Source organism: Malus sylvestris, chromosome 14 (genome assembly GCF_916048215.2).
Source record: "Malus sylvestris chromosome 14, drMalSylv7.2, whole genome shotgun sequence".
In the NCBI taxonomy this organism is placed as follows: Eukaryota; Viridiplantae; Streptophyta; class Magnoliopsida; order Rosales; family Rosaceae; genus Malus; species Malus sylvestris.
In genome coordinates, this window is record NC_062273.1 from 24784571 (window position 1) to 24801151 (window position 16581).

The 16581-nt window shown below is 35.7% G+C and overlaps 1 protein-coding gene across 1 annotated transcript; it reads right to left on the reverse strand.

The window, feature by feature from the left end:
* Positions 1–1735: 1735 nt before the first annotated feature.
* LOC126598571 (tryptophan aminotransferase-related protein 2-like) lies at positions 1736–14696 on the reverse strand. Its single transcript, XM_050264938.1, has 5 exons — positions 13852–14696; positions 11275–11578; positions 10096–10376; positions 9677–9981; positions 1736–2198 (listed from the first exon to the last, which is right to left on the reverse strand). Exons 1-5 carry the CDS (start codon positions 14109–14111, stop codon positions 2011–2013), a joined length of 1338 nt encoding a protein of 445 aa, XP_050120895.1. The 5' UTR covers positions 14112–14696; the 3' UTR covers positions 1736–2010.
* Positions 14697–16581: the final 1885 nt, after the last annotated feature.

Below are 16581 nucleotides of genomic sequence, written 5' to 3' on the forward strand. Positions count from 1 at the left end.
AAGATACAAGCGGCATGCATCACTCATCCATTAAGTGCATGCTTCAGGCGACAGATTAGGGATAGACAATGATTATAGCGGGTGGATAATGTCAGACATAGAGGAGGGAGACGTAGGACGTCAAAAAAATGATTATTGATTTTTTATTTTTTTTTTGGTATCTCATTTGGGTTTGATATTTGTTTAAGCAACATGAAATTAAAATTGCTGAAATATTCGTCTCCACATGTGTAGTAATTGATTTCATTTAGAGAATTTATCCCCAAAGCATTTTACACAACTTTGATATATAAAAAAAAAAAAAAAAAAAAACCGTTTATATAAGATCCATCAGATCCCAGTTCTCACTTTCTACAAGTGTTTTAAAATATAGAGAACAAAAGGAAGTTGTAATTCAACCACATTGATATGGTGAGCATAAATGGAGTCGACATGAAAGAGTTTCTGAGTGGATTCAAACCTTCCTTAATTTAGATTCATTCCAAATTTAAGAATTATATCTAGATTCAAGTCAAGTTAAATCCAATCCAGCTATAAATTCAATAATTTATTTATTATTAAGGTAAAGATTACTTGTTTTAGACGGGTTAGGTACTATAACCCCTTTTTTTCTTGTATTTTTCTTTTTGTTTTCAAGAGAGATCAAGTTTTCATCTTCTCATAATTAGGAAGAGTAAGGTTTATGCTTCTAAGAGGATCATGTTTATGTCCCTCATTTTTTTACTTGTAATTTTTATTTTATTTTTTCATATTCTCTTTATTAGGAGTAAGGTTTATACTTCGTGATTAGGTGTAGCTTTCTTTTTAAGGAAAACTAATGAAAATGGATTGAAAACTTTGAGTTTTAACTATAAGGACAAAATAAAAGGTAAAGTGAATAGTACTAGGATTGACTTTTTAGTGTAAAAATATAATTTTTCGTTAAAATGAACAGTACCGCGAACTTTTCGTTAATTTTTTTTTTTATTCAATAAAAATTTCATCTCGTGTAGCCGAGATTTTCCTTAAAAAAATATTCAAAATGATAGTTCACGTGAAATGAGATGACAAGTAATACACGTGTGATAACTGTTTCAATCAGCTTTTAATTATTGTAATTATTTTCATAACGTCTCTACAATTTCATGTTTGCGTTTTCCAAGTTCACGTGAAACAGTGAATTTTTTGTCTGCAGTGGGGACAAATTTGATTCCATCATCAATTTGGTCACCCAACTTTAATATCTTAATGAATTTAGGGACGTGATATCCACACATCTCATTTTACTTCTCACATACCCTTCTAATTTTTGGCTGTCAGATCAGATGAATTGAAGAAGATCAACGGATAAAAATTAATAAGGATGTGTGAGAAATAATCTGGGATGTGTGGATAGCACATCCTTGAATTTATTGCCAAGCTTTAAGCCAAGTTATTAGTTTTTTGACCTTTTTTTCTCCCAAATTTTCTTCTATATGGTTTTCCTCTTTTTTATTGGAATGTGATCTTTTATTTTATTTTTATTTTTTGAACAAACAATGAGGGCGGGCATCTAAGGAGCTACAACCTCCTCCTAAAAGAGAGAGGAAAACTAAAAGAAAGTGGCAAACTTAAGAGAGTTGAAATTAGGATTGTAGAAATGAGTGGCATGGGAGAAGTGGGAATGCAGCTTTGATGGTGGCATCTAAGGAGCTACAACCTCCTCCATGGCTGGAAGATATATTCATGGACTTCTTGGTCGATTGTTTCTGCAAACTTTGTCCGAAAACTTCATTCTCGAAGGACCGGTGAATTTGGACTCTTCGTTAATTTCATTGAAAAATCATATCGTTTAAATAGATGAATACAGATTGTATTACTTTCCGTTGCTACTCAACATATGAACGAATATGTGACACTCCCCTCTGCTTCCTCTGCAACAGGTCCACATCAATATGCGACACTCCCCTCACCTTCCTCTGCAACAGGTCCACATCCACCTTTGCGCCGAAAGATAGAACATCATAAGGAAGAACATAGCGTTCGGCTCTGTCATGACTGGATCGTGGACAGTCGCTTAACAAATAAGTTGAAGTTGTTGTCCCGATCCAACATGCTTATGCGGACGTACTTTGGACCAACTCCAAAATGCCTTCCTCCTCTTGTTAATATCTTGTAGCCTCTTAGGAAGCTCTCGCAATCTTCCACGTGATCGTCCTCACATTTTAGCCATGCAAAAGCTGCAAAAGAGGTAAACAGTAAAGTTCACTTTAAACGCTTCAGAAATGTTTACAATGTTATGTATGGTCACACTGGAAGACTAAATTTATCATAAATATAAGTTAAGAGATTAAGCTCATGAACCACAAATTTATACAAATATTAAAATCACAATTTGATAAACACAATGACAAACTAACCCTTAAAAACTGTACTGTTTAGAAGTCTGCTTTGGCTTCTTCTTCTACTGTTTTCACGGGTTAGTTTGTCATTATGTTTATCAAATTGCGATTTTAATACTTGTATAAATTTGTGGTTCATGAACTTAATCTCTTAACTTATATTTATGATAAGTTTAGTCTTACATGTGGTATCAGAGCCTAAGATCTTTGCTCTTGAATTCAAATTGATAGTATTAAAATTAAAGCAATAATAGGCGTGATGGGTTAGCCATAATTGACCTTGGAGTGCAAAGAAATTTCTAGGGTTTTAAAGAAATAAAAGTGACGATGTTTTTACTCGTAGGAATTTTATATTAAAAGTAAAACTCATATAGAAGTTTGTAAAAATATAAGTCAAGAGTAAATTGTCACATGGTCCTTTTGTTATTCAGTATTAAGATTGGTTATATACCGGGATATACATATAGGGTTGCTATAAGGGCCGAATAATTCAGTCGGTCAATATTGTCTCTTTGAAATCTTGATCGGCCAATTTTAATTGAGATATAGAATTATAAAATTTTATTTGGCATCATTGAATGACTTTCGATAGATAACACCAGTGAAAATCAAATTGAATGCAAATTGTGTATTTGCAGTTATGTTTTTCATCATTTTAAGAAACTGGTAATCTTGTGATTAATATGATATGTATGAAATTATCTTTTTTTTGCATAAAGATTCACTAGACTGATATTTGGTGAACACATATGCTCTTCTACTTTTGAGTTAGAGCCTGTGTAATTAGATTGGGTGGAAAATAATGTTTTGCTTCTATTTTGTTGTCTCAAGCAAATGTAAGATTTCTCATTGACTTGCTTGAAACTTGGAAGCTTGCATCATGATTTTCAATTTTGAATTATGATAATAGAATTTGATTTATTAACGTTCATAATTTGACTTATTGATGCTGCCAAATACCTATGGTTTTTATGTGGGTCTGAATGGTTTGAATTATTCTGGAAAAGCAAAATTGGATTATACAAGTATCCATGATGATGACTTTAAAATTATGAGTATAATTCATATCCCAATTTTGGTTAGACTACATATAATAGGTTTTAGGGGTGTTGCCGTATATGTGAATGATGGAGTTTAGAATCTTTGGGTTCATTAATGCCAATCTGTGCAATGTATAACTGAAAACATGTGAAGGCTCTTATATTTATACCTTGTATGAAATGATATAAATTGTTTGGTGAAGCCTTGTCGACAAGAATGCAAATATGTGGCAAGCATGAATTAGATATACAATCATATTTTGTTTTGTGTGATCATATAAAACATATGAATGCACATTAGTATCGGCATGATGAATGCATTCTATTTCGCTGTGATAGTGGAACTCATCTCACGTGATATATTGTAAGTGTAAGAGATTTGATTTTATGTATTAAATCTATAAGTAATCTAAATTTTGTTGGATGATTATCTTAAGTTCCTTAAACAAAACAAAATATGATTGTATATCTATGGAAGCTATCAGGTATCGAATGAGGAACCAGAAAGAATTGCACACCCTATTAGTCTAACTAAACAATAGATTGATCTCATTTTTTTATTATTTGAGCATTGGAATTGAAATTTGGGGTTTTCTTGTACTGGGTTCCTACTTCTCTCTCACTTGATAATGATTGGCAAGATTTGGTCTGGAATTTTTGTTTCTCATTTGCTTATGCTGCTCTGTATCCTTTAATTCACATCTGATGCGATTTTAAAAATTCATAAGATACTTGTTTGTACCATACTTAGGGCCTCCGTATTTAGACCTCGTATAAATACTCGGAGGACTCAAATGTAATTATATAGTAAATGAAGGGGCAAATATGTAATAAGTGAGGAGTCCTTATTCTATAAAAGGACTCCTCACTCTCCTCATTGGGGGAGACCAATTCTTAAGCCTCCTCATCCCTTCAAACCTCTCAGATTGAGAAGAGCTCTCTCACCCTCTCAGAAGTTCTGTCTCCCTCTTCAACATCTCAGAGAAATACAATATCAGTGTGGACGTAGCCCAAATATTGGGGTGAACCACCTTGTGTTATTTACTTTCTTGCAGATTCACGGTCGAATTTACGTTGTTCCAAGACCCCTTCAGTTTTGTGTATCAAGACCCCTTCGGTTTTGTGTATCAACATTTGGCCGTCTGTGGGAAACGACACAAAAAGTTATGTCGGTTCTTTCTCAATTTTTCATCTCACCACCATGAAAACCTCACCACACTCCACAATGAATCTGCAAAATCACACAAGAGGGACAAACAAGGGAGCATGAGGCTAATCTGTTCAGTTGCCACAGAAAGCTTGCCAGATCAAGTTGACGAATCCAAAGTGGCTGCACCAAAGGAAATATTTTTGAAGGATTACAAAATGCTTGACTACTACTTTGACTCGGTGGACTTGGACTTTTCGTCGGATGAGGAGAAAACAATTGTTGGTTCAAAAAATGTGTCTTCCCTAGGGTTGAAGGGTCTTCTTCCCTACTGGTTCTGGATGGAACAGAACGACAAGGATTTAAACAGACATCAGAGTTACGCCGCATAAACTTGCATTCTGACACCCATGGCTTGCTCCACCGCTTCTCCGTCATCCACCTCCTTCATCAGCAACAAGAAGGATATGAATCTCTCTGGTTTCTCCTCTGCAACGTTGATTTCCAGTTAGAAATGCAAAAGAAAATCCAAGAAAATTTGCTTCGTAGAAACCAGATCACCACGCGCCAATTCAATTTCGCGTCAGCACCGGAATCTTCTAAACCGAACGATGGACTCGCCCAAGGCCACCATCCAGGATCCAAACCCAAAGTCTGCAGCCGAAGCCCTAAATGGTGATGCGAACTAGGCGAGCTTCGTGATGGGCTCGCAGGCTCAGGCTCAGCCGACTCTGACGGAGGCAATCTCCACTCTCATGGGTTCTGGGTCGAAGAAATTGGTTCATTGGAGGCCGGAATTGGTGTTCGAGTCGCACGCTGCCGCGTCAGATCATTCTTCCCATAAGGGATCCAATACCTACGTGGCTCCCTCCCCTACGCTCTCACAATCTCTCTAATTCAAAGATTCGGTGGAGACTGTGCAGAATGTGTTTGGGAGGTGGAGGAAGTCGGTGGGGGAAGCTACGAAGAAGGTGAAGGATCTCGCCGGAAACATGTGGCAGCACTTAAAAACAAGCCCCAGTTTTGCTGATGCTGCCATGGGAAGAATTGCACAAGGAACACAGGTTCTAGCAGAAGGTGGTTACGAGAAGATCTTTCGATCAACCTTTGAGACAACTCACAATGAGCAACTTCAAAATTCATTTGCATGTTACTTGTCCACATCAGCTGGTTCAGTCATGGGAGTTTTATATGTTTCTACTACAAAGCTTGCCTATTGCAGTGATAATCCCATTTCATACAAAGCTGAGAGCCAAATTGAATGGAGCTATTACAAGGTTACAAGTCCAGTTCTGTTGCCAGTTGATAATGGTTCTCCTAAGGGTCTTTCAAACTCTGTTGCAGTGATGCATAAAGGGTTGTTTAGTGTTGGTTTTGGGGTGCTACTCCTCGTTTTCGGCGCTTCTGAAGGGAGAAGCAAACCGGCGTAGAAGAGCAAGACGAAGTCCTCACCTCATCCTCAAGCATGAACAGTCACCACAACAACAGCCCTCTTCTTAGCAGCTGGGCCTACTACCGACGAGGCCACCCACTCTAACTCCATCAGAGCCACTTTAGCTGAATTCGTTGCCACTTTCATTATTGTCTTTGCTGGGAGGACTCTGCTTTTGCTCTTGGGAAGATCTACAAGGATTTTCTATTATTAACTATGTTATTAGTGTCTGCCATTTTCTAAAAGACAGTAAAAGCAAAGCAGAAAGTGAAAAGAAAAAAAAGCAAAAGGAAGAAAAAGAAAAAGGAGAAGGATAAAGAGAAATCATGACCAAGCTGCACATGTTTGTGGATGAACTTCCCGAAAAAAAACGGGTGCAGTAAAGGCAAGCAGAAGATGTCATCAACTTTTTAAAAAGAAAATTTTCATCATGCATGTTCCCACTTTTCTGAAGAAGCCACTGGAATACGCACATGAAAAAAGATCTGTAACAACCCAGTACGCAGTAGGTGCAGTACGCACCAACGATCTGCAACTGTCGAAACCTTTGTTTTGAATGATATGATTTATTTTTCTTATCTTTCGGAGACATCTGTATAACCCCATCAGAGGGTAGTTAAAAAAATGGCAAACCCAAAATAATGGGCTGGAATGTTATGTGGAGGGCGAATGCCCATATGCCTAAAAGAGTCGGGCCCTATGGCCTCAAATTTATTCAGCGCCCTGCCACTAAATCATCAACCAGGTGATCAAAAGTACGCACAGTACTCCAAAATTATTCGGCAACCTGCCGCTATTATCACCAATCAAGTGATCAAAAGTACGTCCAGTACTTCAAAATTATTTGGCAGTCTGCCGTTATTATCACCGACTAGGTGATCAAAAGTACGTCCAGTACTCTAAAATTATTCATGAGCATCACTCATGTCAATCATACATAAACATTCATAAGCATCACTCATGTCAATCATACATAAACATTCATGAGCATCACTCATGTCAACATTCATGAGAATCACTCATGTCAATCAACTTCGAAAACTTCATTTACAAAGCTCTAGCTTTAAAAGCTTCACTTGCAAAGCTTCACCTATAAAGCTTCACCTATAAAGCTTCAGTGCAGGGTATACAAATAGCGCATTCGAACAACCGCCACTTCGGCCCATACATGGATTCAATTTGAAATCTCGAGCCAACAGACTCCATTGATCGAAGACTTGGGGACTACATTATGTACCATATATTGGGCCTCAATTGGCCTCGTGAAAAATACTTGGGGAACTTAGCCCATTATTTATGTATTGAGGAGCGAGCCCTTATTTTATAAAATAGACTCCCTCACCTTCATTAGAGAGCATCGCCGCCAGCTGAGCAACCGCATCGCCGCGAGCATCACTCCTAACCTATCACTTATGTATTGAGGAGCGATTTCTTATTTTATAAAAATGATTCATTCACCATCATTAGAGAGCATCAACTCTAGCTCATCGTTCATGTATTGAGGAGCGAGCCCTTATTCTATAAAAATGACTCCCTCACCTTCAACGCCACAATCCAAGCCAACCAAGGCAACGTAAGCCACAAGCCGAGCAACCTCCCAACATGTGCTACTTCTAGTTGAGCATCATTTCACTTTGAGCACCGCCTCATATCAAGTATCAGTTTTAGACGATATCTAGTTACTTCGGCCCACACATGGACTGAATTTCAAGTCTCCGACCAAAAGACTCTCTTGATTGAGGACTTGGGGGACTACTGTTTGTACCATACTTAGGGCCGCCATATTTAGACCTCGTATAAATACTCGGGGGACTCAAATGTAATTATGTAACAAATGAAAGGGCAAATATGTAATAAGTGAGGAGCCCTTATTCTATAAAAGGACTCCTCACTCTCCTCATTGAGGGAGGCCAATTCTTAAGCCTCCTTATCCCTTCAAACCTCTCAGATTGAGAAGAGCTCTCTCACCCTCATAAGCTCTCTCTCTTTCCATCTTCAACATCTCAGAGAAATACAATATCAGTGTGGACATAGCCCAAACATTGGGGTGAACCACGATACATTTTGTGTTATTTATTTTCTTGCAGATTCACGGTCGGATTTACGTTGTTCCAAGACCCCTCCGGTTTTGTGCATCAACAATACTACTTTTGAAATTTTGACAAATTATGGGTTTGCTATCGAGTGGAATTGTTTAAGATTTTGAAGTATCAATTATGATACATGTCAATCTTGTTAAAGAATCATTATAAGTAAATCTTATAGTTAAAAAGTTGAGATCTTGATTATCTCGTTTTAATCAAGATGACTTGTGCTTTTATATCCAGACATTATCAAATTTTGGTTGATCTTGCTCGATGGGTATTGAACTAGTTCGAATCAAATTGAATGCAAAAATATTGTGCTCTGATTTTGATCATTGTTGAAACTGGTGATTTGGGTTTATGTGAGATAAGTTTTTTCGAATGGATTGTGACTATGTTTTGATACATAGACTGTTTGCATAATGGTTTAGGTGTATATGACTAAACTAAGATTATGCAATTGGTGAGGAGTCAGGAACCAATTGGTTCATATCTCTGGTTTCTTTATTGGTTGTGCAGTACATTCTGCTTATGCTTAAGTGGGAGAATTATATGTTCGAATGTAAGCATAAGGCTAATAGTATTTAGGCCAGCCATTATAATTCATTTGGATCCTTGTCAACCAATTTATGGTTTTATTGAAGCAATTGGTTAAATTATTTGTGTTACTTAATTTGTTTAAGTATTGAGAATGATCCTATTATGTCAGTTAGCATTCAAAATAAAACAAATTTGGTTTCCATATGAATTCTGATTAGTCATTCATTGTATTGGAATGATTTTTAGTTAATACAGTTGCTATTAACTTGTACTTAACTTGGTTGTGTTAAGTATGGCCTAGATGAGTGGGAGCAAATTGGTTTGGTTTTGCTATATTGGTTCATATAATTATAAAGTGCAAATTAAGTATGTTGTGACTTTCGAGTTAATTCTGTGATGTAACAGAAAATATTCTTGCGTTCAATACTTTAAAATGCATAGATAAGTTGTATGTGAGGTTAAGCTTTTGTTATTCAAAAGAGTTGGTGATCACTTCTATGAATATGAAAGACTGTGTGATTAATATTTTTCATACTCAAGTAGGAGAATGTTAGAATATGAGTATGAAACTGAATATTATGGTCGGTCGTAATGTTTCAATTGACATAGAAAAGTCTTGCTAGAAAGCTTAAAACTATCCTAATTCTTGTAGGATTTAATTCAGATTATCATAGTCCTTGTGAGACTGAAAGTTTATTATGCTGATGCACTCATAATATGTTTGGATTCATAGTTAGTATCCTATGGTGGTTCTAATAGGAGAATTATTAGGATTAATCTATTATAAAAAATGGTAATTGCTCTCATAAAACATACGTTCAATATTGAACTAAGACCTATTGTTAGTTTGAGTACTTTTGATTTTGCAAGAGAGGAGAAGGTGCACTGTTTAGAAGTCTGCTTTGGCTTCTTCTTCTACTGTTTTTACGGGTTAGTTTGTCATTGTGTTTATCAAATTATGATTTTAATACTTGTATAAATTTGTGGTTCATGAGCTTAATCTTTTAACTTATATTTATGATAAGTTTAGTCTTACACACTCCTAATTAATCGTTTCATGATTTTTCACTTACCAGGTTGAGGCTGGGAGTCCTGGTTGAGGAAGTGGCAGAACCCTGGTGTAAAATCGGGCAGACTAAACGCTCTGCCCCTGTTCACTGCCGCTCTAAGTAGCTGCCACCTCTCTGCCATGAGGTGGTAGCTAATCTTGAAGAAGGATTCGTGGGAATCAAAGCTGCCAAGGTTTTCAGAGGTGTTGGTCATCACCTCTAAAATCTTGGCAGCTCGGAGCTGCGAATCCCTGGACACGCCAATGGTGTTGAGCTCTATGAATTTGATCATCTTTTTTGCAACTTCCAGATCTTTAACAAGAGCCCACCTGGAAGAGAAATTCAAGTAGAGATCATTTTTCGTAATGCGAAAACTAGTGTTCGCAGAGCAACACAACCAGGACACAAGAACTAAGACTCTCTGATTACAGCATTGAGCTTACCCAATGCGTGTTCCCGCATGGCCAGTAGCTTTGGAGACTGTGAACAGGGTCAGATCATGGTCCGAGGGAGAAGAAATCGGGGTATATTGTGGCCAGTAGTAAGCCAAGTCATGAACCAATATACCCCCTGTTCGATTGACCATGGAATGCCTGACGAATCCATCAGGGTTGTTTGGGGAGGTCACTAGCTCTATATAAGGCACCTCTTTGTTGAAGCTTCGGGCATCACCGGCCCATTTGTACAAGCCAGACTTCAAGCAGTCTGTCATAGAGGGGTAAGACTGCAAAGAAACCATCAACAGCCACCTTACATCTTAGAAACATTTACAAACGAGCAGCAAAGAATGCAATTTCAAATTATCGCCAACACGCGATGAACTATATCTTTCTAGTTTCCAAGGAAAAAATGAAGCGTGATCTTTTGCTAAAACCAGACACGCTGAAATGTTACGGATTTGAGTTGATAGCAGACTGTGAAATGTGATGTAAATTAAAATATATATATATATATATATATATATTTATATGAAAGCTTAAGATTCCAAAAAATATATATCTGAAATGTTTACACTGAAATTAGAAAAATATTTAAGATCACAAAAATCAAAAGCTTCAGAAGCAAGGCAGGCAAATTAAATACCACATTATTAAGGGGTGTGATATCCACACACCCTATTTTACTTCTTACGCACATTTTTAATTTTTGGCCTTCGGATCGGATGAATTGAAGAAGATCAAAGAATAAAATGGGGTGTGTGGATAGCACACCCCATTATTAATGTCACTCAGGTGAACTAACTCACGACTTCCAGGGGTGAATGCTCGTAACTAAGTTACAGGCTTCTTACAGATGCTCTTTATTATGCATGAGAAGCCGAGAGATTAAGCAAGATGACGCCATCGCTTTCACACTAAATATCTGACTTACGGTAATTAATTTTCTAATTAAAGTGGACGCCATTGAAAAAAAAGCATGTCCACAAACAAAAGTGATTATATAAACAAACAAAAAATTAGGAGAATAAACAATGTGGTTTCATCACTGATGCATTTGACTTTGCCTTGATTTGCCAGCAAGTGAACAAGTTCTTAGTGACCTTAAAAAATTCGAAAATCTAAAAGTTTAAGGCACTAAACAAAGCAAAACGCGGTTAAACACAAAGTAACAAACAAGCTCACCGAGTAGTATGGGGCTGCAGAAACCACACTTATTGGCTCGGATCCATCTTTTGGAGCTAGGGCATAGAGCGCAGCTAAAAACAGCTGGGATGAACCCGTCCCGACCACGATTTGGCGGCCGTCAGTGGCGGCGTTGCCAACCACATTGTGTAGTCTCACAATTTGTTTGGCAAACTCTGGCTCCAAAAACCAGCAAGGGTTTTTGACATCTGAAAAATAGCTCATTGACTGCCACCCAGGGATCACAACCGTGGTTCTTCCACCCATCTGCTGCCAGTAATTTTCGTACATTGTTGGGTCACCACTGCATTCACCAAAAGTTAAAAACAAAGTAACATGTAAACTCTTGGTTACAAAATAAAATTACTACAAACTACAAAGCTGGCATTTTGATGTGGGATCACTGGAAAGTCTTCAAATTTTTTCTAAAATTCACCTTTTTCCATGTCAAAAGGGTGAAAAAAACATAATGAAAGTTACAAAAAGCAAAATCTTGAGCGTAATTGTTGTAATATCCCCTCTATAGAATGATTATCTATCACTGTCACGAGATACATAAAAACAGAAAATACTTCAACGATTATACGGTAAAATCTCTCCTCGTAAAACCGACAAAAGAGTAGAAACAATGATTATAAACATAATGTCCTAAAATTTAAAGTCTGTCACACAGCAATGAGATTCTCTAAAATTGCAAGGAGCCAAGGAGGTAGATCAGCAGCAGCAGATCAATGATTAGTGTATCCATCTAACGTCAGACCTTAATCAGATGGGTTAGATTTTTTGTGGGTCCCAGAGGGTGGTAAGATCCAGACAATCCCGATATGGGGACTAAAATGAAAGGCCATGAAAAGTTAATTTACAACTTGGGCGGCCAAAAGTTTTACAGATCTCAGACAGCCCATGGCGCACTTTAGTCTTTTCTGCACTTCGCAGAAGCCCAAAAAGCAGCCCCCATGTAGTGCCCCATACTAACAAGCACTTAGGGTAAGAGTTGCCATAAAAAACATGCACGTCGGGGACTCCAACTTCGGCAGCTTTGCTATAAACTCTAAAAAAAATTTGGTGAGAAAAACTTGGGTGAAACAAGTCGGTATTTTAAATTACTCAAACATGCTATTTGAAAAGTTATAATACATGATATTACGTGATTAACTTTAGATATTGATACAATGATATTCCGACAATCCGATAATCAACACGAATTTGTCTCAATTACCACCATCTATGGTGCATGTTGGAATCTTTAAAATACAAAAGAACAACCACGCCTATAGCTTGGGAACAGGAAAATGACAAGACAGAAAAACAGTCATCGAGTACAAAAGGGTTGGCCAACTCTAACATGCGCCATGGGAAATCTCAACCCAAAACAAGGGAAATTTTTAGTAGTAACGGAAACGGATGGTACACTACGTGTTTTTATGCAAGTAGTGAAATATTTTAATTTTTAAGTTATTAACATTTTAACCCACATAACCCACCATTTATATAGGAACACGTGATGTACCATTTCGTGTGATGGAAATATTGAAAAATCTCTCCAAAATAAGAACCTCTCCTGCCTTTTTTCATCCTATCCCTAAATTGTCAGCACAGTAAACTGTAAACAAAAAATAATCAGAAAAAAAAAATGAGGAAAGCAATAATATTTGAGTCAAAAACTGAAAATTGCTACTGTTTGAGCTCTTTTTTGCAAAAATATCAGTGACGTCAAGTGAGGTTTCTGACATAATATTCCATTATTTTGACCCCCTTTATTAGATTTCATATGCCATCACACACTTGCTATACCTGACACTTCTCCATGCCTCCCATTTTTCACGAAATTCAAATTGACAATTTTGCCCCTGGTCTTGAGCTATTCACTTCGACAAGAATTTGAAAGAGATGCTCTATTCACACATTCTTTTTTTAGTTCACACATACCATTGTTTCATATTAAAAATTAAAAAAACCTGTGAGAAGTAAAAAGAGGATATAGATATCACATCTCAATTTGGAATGTGCTTAATGATAGTGTTAATCTTAATCGTTACTTACCCTCACAACTATAGATAGGTCATATACTCGGAACAAGTGGGACGTGAGTTGAGTTAGTTGATTATGTCGCAGTTTTACTATTAAAGTAGTAAAAAGATACTTAGAATAGGAATAAGATCCTCTTCGGATCCTTCTTGTGGGATTCGAAAGATCAATCAATTTTGTATGTTTATTGTACATTGTGCGATTAAAAATTATTTAAAATATATATTTAAAATTGAATATAAATAGTTTCTAACAAAAATTAACTGCAGTACGACAAGCATATAAAATTGATTGATCTTTTGATCTCCACAAAGATCCTGAGAAAATCCTTGTCCCTTAGAATATGGACCCCTGTTTGTTTGTGGTCTCGAATTTTTACAATTTAAAATGCTCGAATAAATAGAATTGTGCATGAGAAGAAAACGCGTATGTAAAAATCACTTCACAACTTTAAAACATACTTAAGAAATCTTAGTGGAGGGATTAGATGATATAATTGAAAACAAATTTAAAAAGTTAAGAAAGAAAACTGAGTCTTGAAGCACTTACTGGTCGAGATTGATAACTTTCTCCATGACATCTTGATCAGAAGATGAAGAAACTGACAGACGCGTCCTCTGCGTCGCCTGAGCTTCCTTCCCAAAACCCATGTCCGCCATTGACGGCCCTCTCTGCTCCTCCACAGAGAACCCATGTGGGCCCCCATCCTTCCCGCCCTCGTAAACCACCCTCAGAACCAAGCTCAGATTAAGAGCCAGAGACAGCACGAGCAAGTTCCTCATTGTAAAAATCCCCAGAAAGCTGGCCATTTTTGCAAAAACAAAGAAACTAGAGGACCGCAAAAAAAAAAAAAAAACAAAGTGAGTGAGTGAGTGAGTGTGTGTGAAGAACTCAAACACTCGAGGACGGATTTATAGCAGAACCCAGATGAAGAAAACCGAGTTTGATCGCCAGATGGACGGTGAAGATTGAAGCTTTAACGCAGAGGCCCCGGGTTATCAGGGTTGCGGTTTAAATCGAACAGAACAGATGACTTGACAAATGACGGTTTTGAAGATTTGGAAGGACTTTGAAAACGTTAATTAAAGTCGCGGGTTCAAAGGTTGTAACTTTTGCTGAAAATTTGATGGAAGTGGTCGGAAGTTTTTTTTCTCAGAAAACGAGAAATCCCAGAACGATTTTCCACGAAAATTGCAGGTTTCCGATGATGGATCTCGAAAATAATGAAAACCCACTAAGACTGGATTCATATGGTTCCATGTTTGCGTGTGCGTGTATATATATATATATAGGTAGATAGACATACGGTTTAATAAGGAATTAGAAAAGCTGCTCTTACTTCATGCTCTGTCTCCATCTTTCTGTTTGCTTTTAATCTGCACTTCTTTTGATTTTCTAATTTTTTTAATTTTTAATTTGATTTTGTTTTTGTTTTTGTTTTATTGATTTGATTTGGAGGATTTTGATTTTAAATCTGCATTGTTAATTAGTTTAATAAGTAAAGTGTTGTTTGAGTTGTAACAATTCGGAGTTATGATTTGGACTGGGAACTAGAAGAGAAGGAAGATACGGTGACCACTCAGAGACGGAGAAAATTTGGTAATCCAAACTTTGTCCGTTTGAGATTTTTGCTAGAAGAAATTAAGTTCACATCCTTCTTTTTGTTATTTTATTGATTAAAATCTTATTCATTTTTAATTTTTGATCAAGGTTCTTGGGTATTAATAACATCATTAATTATTTGAATAATAAAATATTTTTATTTTTAAATATATTCCTTTAGTGTTAAAAATGTTACAATTAGTATATTTATATTTATGGCTAAATTTTTTATCATATATTTTTATTTTTAGTTCGTACCTATTTTTAATTTGCAAATATTTTTTAATTTGTACCAATTTTCTTTTCATTTTTAATTTGTACCCATATATTAGTTTCTTTTTGTGCCCATATTTTTTTAAGTTTTATTTGTGTTTATACCCATGTGTATACCGTCACGTGACATTGTATATTTAATCAATGATAGAAAAATTACATATGGTATATTTATGTTTTATGCCTAAACTTTGTATCATATATTTATATTTTTAGTTTGTACCCACTTTTAATTTGCAACATTTTTAAAAAATTTGTAGTATTTTCTTTTTAGTTTTATTTTGTACCCATGTATTAATTTCTTTTAGGGCCCATATTTAAAAAAAATTCATTTGTACTTATAATTTTTTAATCTTTTATCTTTATTAATGTACTACTTTGTTATATGTGAAATGTACCCATTTTTTTGTAAAATGTACCAATTTTTTTAACACTATGGATACATTCTTTTGCCATTTCTTATTTCTTATTTTTACATAGTTTTTATCCATTTATTCAATCAAAATGTTTGAATTCTTTTATTGTAACCGTTTCTAATAATATTATATTAAGGGATTTTAAATTTATAGGATTATAAATTTAATAAAATATCAAACAATTAATGTCAAAACTATAAAAATATAAATATTAATAGTAATATAATGAGGTGTACAAAGTCAAGGGACTTTGATCAAACTTTGAATATCATTAAGGTTTTAACCAAAGAATGTTAAGGATTAGAGATCGCATCCAAAGTATCCTTTTTTGCTAATTACGTTTGAAAGTGAAATGGTGCTTTTTCTTTTTCTTGTTTTCTTTCTTTTGTTTTATCTTTTCATTTAAGTGGGTTTTTATCTTTTGAGGATCGGAAAAACTTATAAAGACATTTTAACTTTCTTCGCCATCATGTGATTCACTAGTGTCAATAATCGAATTTTTAACGTGCCGTGTGAAATACGGGTCTAAAATTTATCCACAACCAATAAGTCACCTCGTGGTGATTATTTAAGTGAGTTTTTATGTTTACATAGATTATGATTTTTCATGTTTAAAATATTATAGAGTGAGTATTTTATCTGTGAATCATGTGTTCTTAACTTCTTAGATTACATTAGCATAATTGTGGAGTCAAAAATAATCACAAGGCGACACGTGAATTTTTGGACAAAAAAGGACAAAAATACCCTTGATGTACAACGGGATTCCTACGCGCGAGCAGCGGGCAATCATCCTTCAACCAAATCAAAAGTGCCCAAAATAGGTAACAAATTCAAAGTTATTTCATCCATCCTCATCCTATATTTTCTACAAGGTAATTATTTCATAACCTTCAAAACATCTCATATAAATTACATAACCCTCAAAATATTTATTCCAAAAATGTGTTGATTAACCAATTAATGGATTAATTGCCTAATTAATCCA